Source organism: Opisthocomus hoazin, chromosome 13 (genome assembly GCF_030867145.1).
Source record: "Opisthocomus hoazin isolate bOpiHoa1 chromosome 13, bOpiHoa1.hap1, whole genome shotgun sequence".
NCBI classification, from domain to species: Eukaryota; Metazoa; Chordata; class Aves; order Opisthocomiformes; family Opisthocomidae; genus Opisthocomus; species Opisthocomus hoazin.
In genome coordinates, this window is record NC_134426.1 from 19,757,156 (window position 1) to 19,774,475 (window position 17,320).

Consider the following 17,320-nt stretch of genomic DNA (forward strand, 5'->3'; position numbering starts at 1 on the left):
ATTGTCTTACCTGCAATGATCAAATGATAAGCGTCTAAAATTAGTTCGTGGAAGGTCTGTCCATGGAAAAAAAAACCACAACAGAATGTTAATAAATACATAGTAGTCTATGTAAATAAGAAGCATTTGAAAGTTACATCGTGCTATATACATAGTGACAATTTACTGAGGACAAGGATAAATACACTAAACCTTACAAAATTGTAACTAAACTCAGCCTTTGGCAGAGCACAAGCAGGCTCCTGAACTGAAATGACACAATCAGCAAAAAATCTAAACAGAGCTCTGACGGACTGACAGCACTGACCTTGAAGGTGATGCCTAACCCTGTGCCCACCTTTAAGCCCTACGTTGAGGGCTTTAAGCCTTGCTGAGGGCAGGGACACCTCCTCTGGGCACTAAACCCCGAATTTCTGCCGGTTTCAGGCTGACCAGCACCGCTGGCCGCGGGACCCCCGGCTGCACAGCCCAGGGGCAGCTTGGCCGCCCCTGCCACAGCCCGGGGCCCTCAGCAGCCACCCCAAGCCCAGCGACCCTGCTGCAGTCAGACGGGGGGGACATGGACCCCTCACCCCTTCGCCCCCTTCCTTACCTGCTTTCTTGCCCCCGTAGAACTGCGTGTACTCCGCGCACGTGATGTACCTGCCGAGACAGCGGGGTCTCACACCCACTGCACACCCACCCACCCACCAAACACCCACCGCACACCCACCCACCCAGAGCACCTCCACAGAACCCCCACAGCATGCACCCCCACCCACCCACCCACCCACAGCACCCCCACAGCACCCCCACAGCACCCCCACCACCGCCACAGAACACCCCCAGCACCCACACCCACCCATCGAACACCCCCACCCACAGCACCCCCACCCACCCACAGAACCCCCACAGCCAGCCACCCACCCACCCAGAGAACCCCCACAGAACACCCCACCACCCCCCCAAGCAGGCCCAGGCCCCGCCCCCGCGTGCCCGCGCTCCCTGGCAGGCCCCGAGGCACCCCCCGCCCCGCCGGCCCCGCCCTGCGCACGCCGCCGCTCACATCTTGTCCTTCTGGTGCTGCCTCTTCCCCATGGCGGCGGCTCGGCCCGGCGGATCTCAGGGACGCGGTTCGCAGGCCCCCGCCGAGCCTCCTGCGCCCGGACTCCCGCGGCCGCGGCGCGCTTCCGGTGCGGGTGCGGCGGCGAAAGGCCGCGCCGCGGAAACACGGGCGGCGGAGCGGCGTTCCGGGGCCGGGCCGGACCGAGGGCGGGGGCCCCGCCGGCGGGGGAAGGGCGCCCGCAGGCTGTGCGAGCTGCCCGTGGGCTGCCTGGGGGCGAGCCGGCTCCCCAGCGCCTGGCGACCGGCTAAATCTGGCTTTATGTCAGTTTTTGCTGTAGCTGCGATTGGGTGCTGCCTCACCGGCGCCGGGGAAGCCCCGAGGGGGTTTGGCGGCCGCGTTCTGCCCGGGTCTCCTGGTCAGCACGCCTGATCCCCCCGGCCGGCCGCACGGCCCCGCCCGGGCCGGTGATTAATAACAGCGCCTTGGCTGCGCCGAACAACCCGCACGGAACGCACTCTTCGCCGGTTTTGCTGCAGGCTGCCTTCGACAATGTCAGACAGTCTTAAAGGGAGTTTCCACAGCCCTCGTCTGGACGAGGGAGGTGCTGGACGTAAACGGAAAATGCTAAAATACCCAATTTAAGAAAAATGTTCATCTTTGTTTAAAAATAGTTTGTTGCATGGAATTTAAAATCATAGTGTTCCTGGTCTGTCAGGCAGTGACAAAACTTCCGAAGAGAAAACCTACACAGCACGTTAGATGGAGGCAGCTCTTCATAAACAGTGTTTCAGCATCTCTTCCAAGGCTTGATGACAACGAAGAATGTACTTTCCCTTAGCCAATTTCCTTTAAGTCCTACTAAGAGCATTCAAGACTGGTACGAACAGCACAACGCTGAAGAGAGGATGGCCAGAAGCCAAACACCTTGCCTTTGGCAGGAGGAATCTGCCACGTGTCCCAGAGCTTTGACTTATCAAACAGCTCCAAAACTATCCACGCTCGTTTGCTCTTTCCTCATGAACCACCACCCTGGCACCTGCTTGCACAGAACAGCAAAAGCCACAGAAGCCGCCAGCCAGGCTCCCACTGCCTGCGCCCAGCCTTGGGCTGGACTCACCGCTTCCCCAGCAGACGGTGTCGATCTCCTGTTTTAGCCATGTCAGCGGGTTGCTCGCCTACACACACACGAGTGCAAGCTGAGCGCAACCTGATGTAGCTGGAGATGTCCCTGCTTGTTGCAGGGGGTGTGGGCTAGATGACCTTTGAAGGTCCCCTGCAACCCAAAGACTCTAGAGTTCCGTGATTCTACTCTATGAGGAACACAATGCCTGTTCCCACGGCTGCAGACTGACTGGCGACAGCACACGAATCGTTCACAGCAATACCATGACTGGTTGTCACACATCCCTCCCTCCCAGGATCCCAAAAAACATGTAAGTGCAGAACCACCTGCCTGAAGAGGGTCAGTCCCCTTCAGCCAAAGTCCGCAGTACCACAGCCAGTCCTTGTCCTAGCTGAGGGTGAAGGACATTGTTTGTTTCTGCGAGAAGTTTAGGGGAGAAACTGCCCTTTTACAAGGGTTTAGATACACTTACTCATTCCAATACTGATTTTCTTAGTCAAAAATGTCTCAAAGTAAGGCAATAAACTGAGGCACACCTGAATAGTTAGGTCCTGGAAAGAACCATCACACAGACTTGCTTCCTTCCCAGCACCAAGCATACTTTGGGGAAGAAAAAAAGTTAATTGATTTGGTTTCAGTGGAATTCCAAAACCACTCCACAAGTGAACTGCTGGCAGGCCACCAGCACCATTTTGTTACTGCGAAACACCACACAAGGAACACAGCTGTAATTGCACGAAGCTCATTTCTCGCTCCAGTGCTGACCACGTTCAGCAGTGGTCAGGGGAGCCCATTTTGCTTTGTGTTGCCTGAGATAACAAGTGCTCCCACCCAGCTCCTGCTTCCTCACCCAAGATGTGGCTCCAAGAGAAACCGTTGCAGCTGCTCTAGGGAGATCACAAGTACTTGTCTGATCACACTTTCAGAGAAAGATCACCCAGACAGTATTATTTATTTCTAGACATATTAACATGATTCAGCCTGGGTTGACACTGCTGGAGATGCCTGCGCCCTTCTGAATAATTCAAGACCATGTTTTTGCTTTTTGTTTTTTAAACCAATGCAATGTTCATTTATTTTTGTACTTACAAAAAGAGCCACCCCATTGTATCCCTCCCCCCAAAATGCCTTTTACAAACATTTAAAAATTAAAAACCAGATGATGACATGTTAATTTGGTAGAATTATTTTGAAACATAACTTCTGTAATTAGAGTTAAATTTCCTACAAGATGACTTTGTAGATAGCCTGATTATCGGCCAAATAAAATTCCATATTACAAGTTAGCAAATTCTAGTACAAAAATAGTCCATGTGTTAGAACAGCCTCTTTTTATTATTATTATATTCACAGGAAAGAGTCTATTGGCTGCATAATACCTTAATATTTATGAAATTTCTTTTTATGTGGCTCATTCATCTAATTTAATATAGTGTTGAGCCTCAATAAATCCTCAGGCAAAAAAACCCTAAACAGGGTTAAATATGCTGTTCAGTGTACTCTGAAGTACTGTGCTTTTCACAGGACATCCAAGAAACCCCACAAACAGTTCTCAGCTAGTTTTAATATTAAAATGAGATCCAGATCCAAAAGGACCCCCCTGAAGTACATATCCATGACTTTCCATAGAAACGGAGGCCACAGCTTCGATGGTGAAGTTTCACTTGGGAAACAGTCTAGCTCATCCACTCATCATTTTCACGAATCCACTTGTGAGCTTCTTCAAAAACTAAAGCAGGTCGCTCCTGAAGCATCCGGGACCTTTATGGCACTGCCCTCTCCAGGAGTGTCCCTACTGACCGGGCTCTCGCTCCTCTTCTGTCTCTGGTTAATGCTGTTCAGCAGTTTCTCTCGGACCAGGCCCCGCAGGGAAAATCGGGGGAAATGCTACTTGTCTCTCAAGATGTCTAGCTGCTCTTGATACTCTGTGAAAAGCCTCTGGAAGCGGAGGTTCTGTCCAATAACAGGAAGAAGCTCTTTCAATAGTTCTCTCTTTCGTAAACCCTGCACAAAAACCACAAAAGCATCCTCAGAATGTATTACTCGGTCTCACAAGTGTATTCCACAGAGCTGTTTAAGATCCATGCCCTTTTTCCTGCCTCGAGAGGGCTGTGTTTTTATGTTCTTACTCTGCTTACGTGACTCTCAGAACAAAAACTGTCTTCACATTTATATACATTCATGAAGCTGGTGCAGCCTCTGCAGTTACAGACTCCAGACGTGCTCTGAGAAGGGAAGACATTTGATTGGCATGTCACTATTTCAAAGTTGCTGTCTGAAGAATGTGGAGACCTGAACATGCAACCCTGCTCCATCTGCATGATACTCAAGACAGCACCAGAGCTGAGACTGCGGCACTAAGCTTTTGTCTACAGTTTCACGGGAAACAAATCCAAGTGCCCTGGGAGGAAGCTTGCTTATGAGATTAGAGCAGAGTATGGAAAGGGTTTCAGGGTCAGCCAAAATAATTTGTGATTGCTTTTTCACCACAAAGTTTAATCACATTTTAAGTTCTATTGTCTATCCATGATCTGTAATTTTCATGGGAAACTCTTCCTTGTTCTTTGTTGAACTGTTACCAGGACTTACCATAACTGTTGATTCCCACTGACTTCCAGCTGAGTAATGGACTGGACCCAGTAAATCCTTGCACAATTCTCGCAAACGATATTCAAACCCTGAATATGATCAGAAATAAAATCACATTCATAAGAATTTCACCATATATAACCACTCCACAATTTAACTGACAATATTCAGGAAAGAGTTACAAGTATCTAGAATAAAATAAAGCCAAAACCATTGATTTCCAAAAAAAATATATTTATCTTTTAACAGCAAATTTTTGGAAAGATGAGATGATTTGTAAAGGATTTATTTTAGATTTCCAAAGGGTTTTAGGTTCCCAAAAGCAAAAACACTACTAAAGGTTATGTACAATGGGGAGCAAAACTGAAGTAGTTATTCCAGTTTGTTTTAAGAATTGCCCTAATCTCAATCTCATTCTCCCCTCCCCATAAAGATACCAAACAAAAAACTTTAGAAAACTGACAGACTGCAACAGCCTGAGAATACAAAAGAGATCTCACAAGAATTGGAAAGCCACAAGATGAAAACCAGTGAAGGGGAAAAGTTGTTAGGTTGTATTTAATGGCAATATATGAATTTGGAAAAATTGAGTCAGTAGTGAAAAAAAAATCAGACATCCTTCTGAAACATTAAAATATTACTAAACTAGAAGAGGTCTCTCAAATCCCCAGCAAAATAAAAAATTAAAATAGATCAAATTAATATGCACAAGTGTTAAAAAAAAAGTAAAAGAAAACCTTTAATAAAACTGCTCACAGTTTCCAGGCCAGCTTTATTCACTCAAAAATCGGAGGGGGGAATTCCCTGCAAGTAACAAAGTAATCCCTTCAAGAGTAATTTACCAATCAAGGTATAACAGATTGAATAATTTAATGGATTAGAATTTGTTAAACATTCAAATCACCATAGGAGTAGAGAGTCAATAACAGGACATGCAATTTTCAAAATTTAGCAGACCTGGAAAACTAGTGAAACAGTAATACACGCATGGCAAAGCAGAATTTGCAGTGACATCCAGTGTATAGACCCACACAAGGCAGCGACATTTGTGCAGTGCAAGATGAACCCTGCACATAAAATAGAGAGGTACTGAATTAGTGAAGATTTTAACAGTCTCTCTACCATACAACCCAAGATGAATATTTTCATTTCAACTGGGGAAGGACAGAAAGAATCATATGCAGGTCATTAAGCTCTCTTGTTAAATAAAGTAGGGGTCAAAAGGCAAGAATTAAATGAGCTCAGTTTTAATTCCACCAACACCTATTAGGTGGCCTAACATGAACTGTCTCTCTTCCCTCTGTTCAAAATGATTATGCATGCTGAGGAGTAAGGCTGAATACCATGGGAACTACTAAATCTGGAATGCAGACAAGCAGAGACACAACAGAGATCTTTAGAATCCAAGAAGCATAAAGTCAGTTGGTTAACCTTATTTAGTGTAACAGCATAGAGATATAGTGTTTTCAAATACAAAATAGACCTAAGCAATCTTTCTTGTGGGTTTCTTTCCTCACATAATTTAACCTGTGGAGCTCACCAGTACGGGCTGTTGAAATTTTAGAATGTAAAAAAAATACAAAGCGCAAGTAACACAAGCAAATCCTCTGCAGTTTTACGTGCTCTGGTACAAAGTGGAAGAGTGGCTAGGTTGCTGACATTTCACAACCGACAGTGATCATCAGTTGGCTGAGGAACATTACATATTTTACAAGGCGTTGCTCGTTCCTCCGAAACACAGACGGCACTGTTTCCTGAGACCATGATCTGTTCACAGTCAGCGTGTCGAAATAGGATTCTGGAGTACCGAGCACTATAGGAAGCAAAAGTGCTTTCACCGTTTGTTTTTAAGTAAAACACTGAGTCCAGAAACCAAGTGCTGAAAGGGGAATGTTAAGTGTAATCATACATATAGATGACATGAATAGAGTGTTTCTTAAATATCTGTCAGAGCTGCAAAGAAGTAACACAGGATGGCAGGTCTCACCTTCATTAACTAGGTACCGTGCATAGATAAGGAGCCAGTGGCGATATTCGTGACTGGATTGTAACAGAAGTGCTGCCGCTATCTGGTTCTCCAGGTATGCAAGTGTTGTTTCTTGTTGCACTAAATGAGGCATGGAGAACAATCTTGCAGCTTGCCTTCCTGAACTGCAAAATCAAGGAAAAATTAACATGCCAGCCATAAAACCAGATCCTAGATTAAGAAATATGTATTTCTGTAGTACCAGCTATTCTACATATATCTTTCACAGGCACCTAGTGCTTCCAAAGCTCAAGCTTTTAATGGCAAAGGTAGCACTTCACAGCAACCTGCCTTTCCCCTCACTGGACCAGTTACAGGTATCAAGGTCCATGGAGGGTTTTCTGCCTCCTGTTGTTTTTCTCTTCTTTTCACCTGTCTTCTCTTTAAAAACACATGCTTTTCAGTAACCAAGTGCTCCTAAATGTTTATAGGAAATAAAGATGACTGCCTTTACCTTTCTTTTCCCCTCACAGGAGAAAGTCACAAAACAAACACAAGATATAAAGTTAGCTGGAAGCATTTAAAGGATTTCTTGCAAATAAATGTATTGTCATAAGAAGGCAGATTTGAAAAGTCACCAATTATTTCCTCTGTGAAAAAACTGCTGATTTTTCAGTCTGATATTTGGATTTCAAATATTTTTCCCAATTAATTCCCCTCCCAATTAATTCCCCTCCCCCAAGACAACAGCAATGAAATCATACAACTCTCTATTTTCATGATAAAAACTGAACTCAGATGTGAAGGACAGAAACAGCACAGAAATCTGCCTGGGAAATCTAATTCAAATCCAGGTGAGGATGGGCTATTAAATTACCTACAGGAGTCTGCTCTGGCTCACACAATTCCCTGGTGACATTTTCAGATGTTAAAAATATGCATTAGGTGACTCAGCTTTCTCAAAGACTTCATTAAACAGATCCCCTGAGGACAACTGAACTACTCAAAATTTGTAGGGCTACTCCAGAAAGCTGGTAAACTAAAAATTACCATGTAAAATGTAAGAAATTCGGTTTAGCTAATCAAAATATTACATGCACAAAATCATCAAATACTTTACCCATCCAAAAGAGAGGAGTCTTAAAATGATTACATTTACAGCTTGCTTTCCTGCCCCCCGAACAATCTCAAAATAACATTAAGCTACAGACTATAAATGTGCAAAGGTTTTCAAAAAACAGTCTATGAGCTACTGACAATTTTCAGTGCCATTAGAATCTTAATAATTAACTCACTGATTCAAGCACATGAATGAGTAAAACAAAAAAAACAAACATGCTGATCAAATGAAGCAATTGAGTGCGTACTTTGATGTTCGTCCCTGTATTACAGCTAAGGGCCCAGAACACAGCATGGCTTCTTGGGAGGGTAAACTATTCCTGAAGTCTGCACATTGTGCTAGAGAGTCCTGTTTGTCAGAAACAAGATTCCTGGAAAAAAGCAAACAAACAAAAATCCCAGTTTGAGGAGAGCAGGCAGCGATATCAGGGGATCCAGCTCTGTTCTGCCTCGAAACCCGACGTGCGTTTTCACAGATAACCAAAAAACCATCAACCAAGGCGCTCACAAATTCCCACAGACCCCAACTGTTCCCAGTCCATGTCTAAATTCTGCTTGAGCTTTCACAGAGATGCCCCTCCCACCCCCACAGTTCACAGCGTTGATTGTACAATATGATTTAGCACTAGTTTTGAAGGAAATGAACTGTCTACTTATTTAACATTTAACATAAGAAATGAACTGTCTACTTATTTAACATTTAACATCAGAATGAAGACTGGAGAGAACAGAGGTAATGACTTTCTCATCATGAACTGGATTTTACCTCAGGTCAGGTGCCCCCACCCAGCAGCCAAGCCATCACAGATCACACACATCGACAGTCTTTCCCATACGTTACAGCTATTCCTCCGTATGGGGGGAGCTGACAGTTGCAGCTGGCACTTCCACATCTATTCAAGGATATCACTTTCACCGGTTTGAGATGCCAAAAGAAGCAGTGGCTCAAACCAATGCTAAGTTTAGACCTCCAGACAGTTCAGAAGTAAAATGGCACAAATATTTAAAATATCCTTTACTGCTTTATCATGTTTAAATTTGTATGACGACTAAAAGGATTGCTCTTTTACATATTTCCAAGGCTGTGGTACAAACTAAAAAATTAGAGCAAATTCACAATTGTGCTCCTTATTGACCGGGAAAATTTCTGCATGATTTCTCAGTTTAACTAAAGAACAAATAAGGTATTTTTTCCTTTCCAAAGGATTCACATCAAACAGTTGACTAATAACAATTATTCTAAGGAGGAATTAAAACAATAAACCCTTTCATCAAGCATGCTCATTACACTAAATACAACAATTATATGAAGACTGCAACATGCTTTCTCCTCTTAGAAAGACAACAAAGAATCTGTTTTGAAAAGACACTGTAAATAATTTAACCATTGAAATTTTTAATAGGAATTTATGCCTTGACAGAAATAAGAAAATCCATGGGGAAAGCCTTCAGTTGAAGCCTGATACTCAGTAAGGCACAGCTTCTTATGTAGCCTTTCCTTGTGTTCAGAACATCAGTAACAACTCTTCCACAGGAATTGTCTGAGGTATAATGATTTCTTCCCTCCTCCCCTGCTTGACGTACTATCTCCATTAAACTTTTCAATCCTGGAGACAAAGCTCTCTTCAAACTCGGCTGGCCACCAGATCCAAAAATATATTAAGAAGTGACTGGGACTGACAAAGTCAGGCACATAGCATTCAGGATTGGAGTGCATAGGTCTTATTTTCTCTGGAAATTGGGCAAAGTAGTTTTAACATACCTAAACTTCCAACAAAACCCTGAGGATAGTTTTGAAACAATTTCCAGAACTGCATTTTTTTACATGAACATTGTAAGGCTTGATTATCTTTAATCATTGCCAACTGCTTGACAGATTCAAGCGATGTACATCAGCAAATGTATACATAGCCATACGTTAATAAATAAGAGCATACACCATGGCGGAAAGAGTGATAAAGTAAGCTGTAGTTTAACTTTTTCATTTTTTAAATTTATTTTAAGCATAACAAATCATAAGAATGTAATAAAGCCTAGACATACACTAGTGAACTAAAGCAAAACTAAGCCTGGAGTGTGATGCTGCTCAGATGACTTTCAAAATATGGAGTGAAACAGTAAATTGGAATACACGTCGGTTCAGCTAAGCTGTAAGAGCAGGAAAATAATATGTAACTTACCATGTAGAAAGAGAAGCATTAAAACAGTATGCCTTTCCATCAGACATGCTCATTACAGGTATACCATGCTGCGTCAGCAAGATCTGAGAGACAGTTGCATCACTTCCTACAAGTCAAATCAGACCAAGGTATTTCTTTTGCACTCTTGCATAACATCCATAATGGTAAAAAATGCTATCCACTGTTAATTACCAGTCATAGCAACCAACAGAGAAACGTTCAGTAAATGTTATTCTCAAGCACTGACAGGAAGGTCAGGACACAAGCTAATGATGGTAAGCACCAGGCTCAGTGCAGCAGCATTAAAATCATTCTTCTGCAAAATACATTACCGATCTTGATGTTGCAATTACTACAGAGCGTGGACTTCATTGGAAACGTTCTCCATATCTAGGGGCAATCGTCAGCAATTCTGCCATGTCTTCTGTAACCCTGGAAGCCTTTATCTTTCTTTTTCCCCATTAAGTTAAAATTCTAAAAACCAGCACACTTTTCTAAGTGTGCTCTCTAAGAACATAGCATAAGTGGGATAGCTGGAGTCTCTTATTTCCCAGCATATCCCATGCCCAGGGTTTATGCACCTAACTTCTAATGAAGACATTTGCTAACTGCTAGTAGAACTATTTCTCTAGGTAGTTTTGATTAGTATTGTACAGATTAAAGCTAAAATATAAGTCAATATGCTCTGAGACAGTGCTTTTTTTTATAATTTGTTTTGTGCCAGCCATTAACAATGATAGAAACTGAAGATTTTGAAATAATAGATCTCAGCTCATCACTTGTTCATCATTAAGGTAATATACATGCAAAATACACACAGAGAAATCACTGTAACAGTACATTTCCATAAAATTTTTGGTTTGTGATCTTCACAAACGCTGAATTGTCACAGTCAGAAGCAAGTCAGAATACAATAAGCTACAGAATCTTGTAGAAGTCTGTTATCCACTGATATTCTCATCTCAGACATTTCTGCTGTATTTCAACATTGCCAACGACTTCCCTTTATTACACAATAATGAAGGAAAATTATTTGCATAGGCTTTTCAGGTATCGTCAAATTTCAGCATATTCACAAATTTCACTAAATAGTATGAGTGGGCTCAAAGGTTGGTAACTAAATGACTCTTTTTCTTACCTGAAAATATTGTTTGCAAAGACTCATCTCTAACAATGACTGTTTGCTTGTGAACATCCCTGAAAAAGACAAAAGGAAACGTCAGCACTTTACAAACAGCTGAATGCTCCAAAATCATTTAACAAACGCACTTCTTCAATATTCACAACAAAGTGGGGGTTTTTTGGTTTTGACATTTTCTTCATTGCTTCAACAAAATTATTTTGGCAAACTAAAACCCCAAACAGCAAGACATAAGTCAATAGCAGAGAACAACTTCTATGGGTCTTTATCAGGAAACCTCATTACAGCCAAGCAAACACTAAGGATCCAAACAACTCCTTTAGGAGCTCTGACTTACATGAGACATTAGCTTAAATTCAACAACTCTAAACAAGTATTGCAGTTTTTACCTTGGTATCTTAAAGACGACTAGAGTATTTCTAACTCTGAAACTCATGTACTTTATTGGCTAAGTAGGATGGAAGTTGGAAACTTCCATATTCCTCCTTCCTTCCCCCCCAGTCCATTCCATTTGTACAGCAAGTCATCCTCAGGGGGCTGTTTAAACTAGTAACTTCCAGCTGATCCTTTTATCTTTCTTCTAGAATCAAATTCAACATCATGGACCATCCCAGAACAGAGAAGAAATGGGATTCAAGTCCTGGCCAGCTAACTCTTCATATTATATCAAAAAATGGACTTGTGTTCAGACCTGGTTTGGTTTAAGCTTGAGTTTCAACAGCAATGCATCGACACAGTTGAACAGAGTAACCTACAAAAACCAGCCCAGCCAGCTGCTGCAGCCGAACACAGTACTCACCAAACAGACAGCGTAGCAGCAGTGGTGAGAGCCATGATGTAAGAGCCTGTGCAATGTAGGGTGGAAATGGGCATCTTCAATATTATAGGGGGAAGAAGGCGACGACCACAAGCTGAAAATACTGACAACGTTCGTTTCTCACAGGCTACACTTACAATCTCACTAAAAAAAAAAAATCAAAACCAAGCTTTTACATTTTGTGAAATGCAAGTAGCATGAAAGCAGACTGATTTCTTAAGTTATCATACAACTTGGGCTAATTCCCCAAAAGGTAACTATTACAGCTTTTAAAAAAATCCTGGGTAGCAAAAGAAAAGTTCAAAAAGTACACAGATTATCTATCGGTGCATTCTATGCCTCCCTAATTTGGTTATAACTATGATAACCTAAGGAGATGAGCAGGTTTGCAGGCCGAGGTAGCATCTTTTATTAGACCAAGTGGCATTGTTGCAAATATCAGTAAAGCTTCTGGGTGCACACAAGCTCTTCTTCAGGCCTGAATTTGTATTTAGCTTTACAATCCACTGCTTGTTTTTCAGACCTGGACAAAGCATTCTTTGTCTGCAAGCTTGTCTAACTTTTTCAATTATGCATGCCTGTGTAATAAAAGCTATTACTACCAACCACAAACATTAACAACTTCAGGATGTTACTGGAGAATCATCATAAAACTCAAGTTAAAAAAACGTTTCAAAAAAATTCTTACAAATACTGAATCTTTTGGCTCAGGCTTCAGAAACATGCTTTCAACTCCAAGATTGGAACCAAGCAAAGTTGAGAAAAATAAAAAGGAAAAAATAACAAATGTCTCAGGAAAAGACTTCTACATCACAAAATATCTCGTTTCACATTTTTGGTTCTTTAGTATTTAGCATATAAACAACTGTCATTTATCATGATTCAGTCAACTTTAATGAAGAAATTTAAAGGAGAAATGTAAATATACAGGAAAATAGTTGTAACCGGCTAATGAGAATTTGTGATGCTTTAAGAGCGCATAGAGCTAATAATCTTAAGACCAGTTTCACTCCAAGTAAGGGCAGTACATATTTTTATCCACAAAATATCTAAGAAAGATTGTGTAAAAATTACAATGGGGGGGTGATAAAGCCATCAAATAGCAGCACTCAACAGAAACAAGTCAGAATCCCTACAAAAATATCCACATTGTAAGAGTTTAAGAGCATGAATGTATTAGACCAGGTTAGATGGAAGAGAAATATGACACCTTGAGCCAAGCCCAAAGAATCACAAAAATACTGAATAAAAGTGATCCAGTTAATCAATTTTCCTAAGTAAGTAGATAAAAATAGCTTTAGGGCCTCTACTTATTTGTAAATATGTGTGTTTAGGCATAATTAACTTTCTGTAAAGTGAACTTTTGTATCCCCAAAAACGTCTTCTGGCCTTCAGGACTACTTATCTTCTGCTGGTTCTCACTTCCTCCAAAATACAGCCTCTTACCAGCTTCCCGCTGCAGCGAGAATTCGACTGGTGAGGACTGTCTCCCATTCCTTTCCTTCTCGATTACACTTTAACCTGCTCAACTTTGAGCCTCCCACTGTGGTCATTTCATTCTCCACTTCAAGGTACATTGATGGATCTGAACTTATCTGAAAAACAAAAAATAAAATGCTTTTTGGAAGAGGAAAAGAACTACTCAAAAAAAGCAGCAACTACTATTAGATCCAAAACAATGCCACCTTTAAGCACGGATTTAAGTATGGCATTAAATCTGTTTAAAGTGGATTCAAAAATACACTGTGGTACTTCAAAAGATGCAGACCTCTGAAAATCAGTCTTGGCTAAAGCCCCAATAATTTCTTTGTATTTGGAGCATAAAAATAAAGAAAGGTTGTGCTAGTCTGTGTTTCCTAATTAAGGGCAGCAGATCAAGTCTAGATGCGCCCAGTCTCCCTACAAGCTTGCAATTAGAACCAGACTACCACAGCCTAAACACGCAGAAAAATTATTTCATAAATACCTAAAGTAATCCCATTTGCCAGTCTCTTCAGATGTACAGCACCTCCAGAGAGCTCTCAGACAATACTTGTATTTTCTCTTCAGCAGTGTACCACCAACACAACTGTAATAATAATGCAGCAATTGCTCCCGTCGGAGACTCTTATCTTTACCACACACTTCGGTTAGCCAGGAGGAGGGACTGATGAACCAGAGGTATTCCTCTTTGAAGTTTAGCTAGTTCCAAAGTGTCCTATTTTTAGCTGATTTGCCATTAACTTTTCTCATATAGACATATTCTTAGAAACCGAAGTACACCATCTTGCTTGCTTGAACAAACACACGTATTCAAACGTTAATTTATCAAAGGATCTGAATAATCTAAAAATATTAAAAAAAAGAAAATTTTTCTTTTAAATATTAAGCTTTTTCCCCCCTTATAGTCCACTTACTTGCAAAGTAAATGATTTCTGTGGGATTGGGGTTGGCAGTTTAAGTGCTAATGCTGGTGCAGAGATGCAAGCAGCATCCTTCTCGGAGGCCAGTGTAGCTGGGGACTGGAATAAAAAAATAATTGCAAAAGTAGTTAAATTTTTCCATTAAAAAAAAAAAAGTTAAAACTAATGATATTCTGTAATACAGATAGATACGAAAGAGAATTTTTAAAAAATTCCAAATAATGCCAAATGCAAATATTAATCTTTTTCTAATTAGTTGTGTAAACACAAAATTTTTAATATAGCTTCTAAGAATTAAAAGCTCAAAACAAACTAGATGTGGTCTTCCCCCCACCCCATTTCAGCTGCAACTAACTAATGGAAATTCTGGTATATTGCATGGAAAAGCTAAACTCTGAACACTTAAAAGAGGGATCTATATGCCCTAAAATGATAGGAACTCTAAAGTAAGTTACTACTTTGCAGTTCCTAGGAAATTCATAACCACATAAGTCATCGTATCCAAGTCACTCTCTCGTGCGTGGGCCACTCTCCATCAAAGAACACCAAAAACTGATGGCCTTTCATTTTATTCTATACAGTCATTTAGCAGTCTATCACTACTTAGCAGGCTGGTACCGTTTAGTAAGTAGCTGCATTTATATAAAGGATGGACACGTTTGCCACACCATGTGCATCTGCTTTTTATAATCTTAAATTAAAAAAAAAAAAGTTTAAAGACAAGGAAGAGGGATGGGTAAAAATTCCAAGTGACTGACACTACTCATGTTTCCCTGACTTGACGGAACAAGTCAACATGGGACTGACTTTATTAAATGAACATTGAAAGCCACGATGAATCTTCTGTATTTCACCTGAACAGTTAAGGTTACTGGTACAAGTCTGGAGTCTTTTCGAGGCCTTCCTTTTTTCTTCTTTTCTACTGTTTCTCCCTCAAGTTCCAGTTTCCGTTTGGGTGCACTGAGTGGTTTAGCAGCTGGAATCTTCTCTTCACTGTCACTGCTGCTCTCCAGAATATCCTTGGGCTTATTGTCTTTAATTAAATTCTGATCCTTCAGTCTGAGCAAGTAAAAAAATATATTTCACGTTTTATATAAGCTGAATCCAAAAGCTGCCACACATCCTACGCACTGCATTCTTGTAGGTAAGAAGACAGATTCTTAGCCTTGTTTGAGTGTATTTCAAAATGCACAAAGACAAGTGGAGGAAGCCAAAGAGGTATGGCAAATCCTCTGCAAAAGTACAACGTGCAATATATAGGTAAGCTGATCAGACATAGTCTTTCCTTTAAAAAAATTAATCAAACTAGCAGTTAGCAACTGGATAAAGCTGTAAATAATAACATTATTTTAGCATTTAGTTTCAATTACAATCAGATCTCTTTCCCAGGGTTGATACAAATAATTCCGTGCTCTAAGATGCAAGAGTAGTTCATCTTTTCCCCTCCAATGGACATTACACTTTCTGCTTACTCATGCAGAGCTTCATTTGTCATTTTGTTGTCTACCCCTAGAAGTTGTCCTATTCAGTTCTAACTACTGTAAGTAAAATGCATACCTGCAAACCATGCAAATGCCCTCACCACTCCATTTTCTATTTCAGAAATACAATATAACCAAAGACGACAAAGTACAAATCCCTGTGAACTCTTTTGTTAACCACCATACCTTAAAATAGGTCATTTAATCATGCTCTTCCCACTCCCTCCAATGGTTGGTTATTGACTCACAACAATGTTTTACCACTTGTTCCATAACCACTCGGCTTCCTAGAAATACCTTGCATAATCCAAACCTTTTTTCTTTGCCATCTGAGTTACGTCAAACAATACACTGTTATCCATACTCTACTGACACATTAGAAGCAATTATGAGAGTAATTTAATACACCTTTCTTATGCATAATATGGTTAAACCTTCTGACAAAAATATTGAGATATTTAGTAGAAACAAATTTTATTGATAATAAGTTGCGGAACTACATGCTTTTTTTCCCAAGACTGGTATTTTTTCTGTTCTTTGTTTTGGTGAAGCAAGAATGCTTCTGCCACAACACACTATGTCACTAACCCAAAGGCTTTGTTCTTTTTTTTAAATCATGTGGATACAGAGCCAAAACCTCTTAAAATCAAAGCATCTTCTCTGCATGCCTTCAAGGCATAAAACTGAAATACAACTGCAGCTATGATGATGACAGGCTGTCTGCAGACATGTATGGTAATTTATCCTGAAGTAAATCTCACTCTTCTACAGAGATGCAGGCTGGATATTTTTATTTTCTAAGGAGGAGAGATGCAGGCAGCCACACACGGAGGCACGCGCAAACATAGCCTCCTGTAATAATAGTTTTCAACTCAGGATATTTTGTAGAGTCTGCTTGATCCCAGATGCCAGAGACAAAGGGACAATGCCAGCAAAGATTTACCTATTCAGAGCTGTCTCCTTCCTTCCTACTGTGGAAGAGACCCAAGACAATTTCTAGACCATGACATCCTCACCACAGAGAATCAGCATTTTAACTCTACATTACTATCCTCCTTTTTTTTTTAGCCTCCAGGCTATGTCTTACCTGTCCACAACAGTCTGATTTGTATTTGTTACAACAGCAGTCCCTGAGGTGGCTTTGGATCGTTCTGTAAATCTAGAATCAAATGCTTTCATAGGTTCAATCTTGGATGGAGTTGTCAACACAGAGGAAGACGACACAGGAGGAGCAGCTGAAGCAGAGGTAGCATTTACACTGTCAACAAAAGGGACAGAAGAACAAGGATTGAAAGAAATTTAGTACTGGTAATCTGCATTGCTCCTAACAAGTAGCTAGCATTCATTATACTGTCTAGAAACCATATCGAAAACCTTTCACTCAAGTGCATACGTGAATTATGATATGCTTTTTCCCCTTTCATGTGCCAGTGTCTTGCAAGCTTTGCCTACTCTCA

General features: G+C 41.1%; 2 protein-coding genes across 4 annotated transcripts in view; both read right to left on the reverse strand.

Annotated features, from left to right (window-relative positions):
• Positions 1 to 1,173, reverse strand: part of PPIL2 (peptidylprolyl isomerase like 2) — a 74,029-nt gene extending 72,856 nt beyond the window's left edge. The window contains exons 1-3 of the mRNA XM_075434401.1: positions 1,046 to 1,173; positions 593 to 642; positions 11 to 56 (exon numbers count right to left, since the gene is read on the reverse strand). Coding sequence (XP_075290516.1) covers positions 11 to 56; positions 593 to 642; positions 1,046 to 1,077 — 128 coding nt within the window. The 5' untranslated portion in view covers positions 1,078 to 1,173. The remainder of the gene's footprint in view (positions 1 to 10; positions 57 to 592; positions 643 to 1,045) is intronic.
• Positions 1,174 to 3,219: 2,046 nt separating this feature from the next.
• The window catches only part of HIRA (histone cell cycle regulator), a 42,072-nt gene continuing 27,971 nt past the window's right edge, over positions 3,220 to 17,320 (reverse strand). For all 3 annotated transcript variants that reach the window (XM_075434862.1, XM_075434864.1, XM_075434863.1), the window contains exons 15-25: positions 16,951 to 17,121; positions 15,237 to 15,441; positions 14,377 to 14,481; positions 13,427 to 13,575; positions 11,963 to 12,124; positions 11,161 to 11,219; positions 10,023 to 10,128; positions 8,091 to 8,213; positions 6,745 to 6,908; positions 4,758 to 4,846; positions 3,220 to 4,172 (exon numbers count right to left, since the gene is read on the reverse strand). In XM_075434862.1, the coding sequence (XP_075290977.1) occupies positions 4,056 to 4,172; positions 4,758 to 4,846; positions 6,745 to 6,908; positions 8,091 to 8,213; positions 10,023 to 10,128; positions 11,161 to 11,219; positions 11,963 to 12,124; positions 13,427 to 13,575; positions 14,377 to 14,481; positions 15,237 to 15,441; positions 16,951 to 17,121 (1,450 nt within the window). In that variant the 3' untranslated portion in view covers positions 3,220 to 4,055. The remainder of the gene's footprint in view (positions 4,173 to 4,757; positions 4,847 to 6,744; positions 6,909 to 8,090; positions 8,214 to 10,022; positions 10,129 to 11,160; positions 11,220 to 11,962; positions 12,125 to 13,426; positions 13,576 to 14,376; positions 14,482 to 15,236; positions 15,442 to 16,950; positions 17,122 to 17,320) is intronic.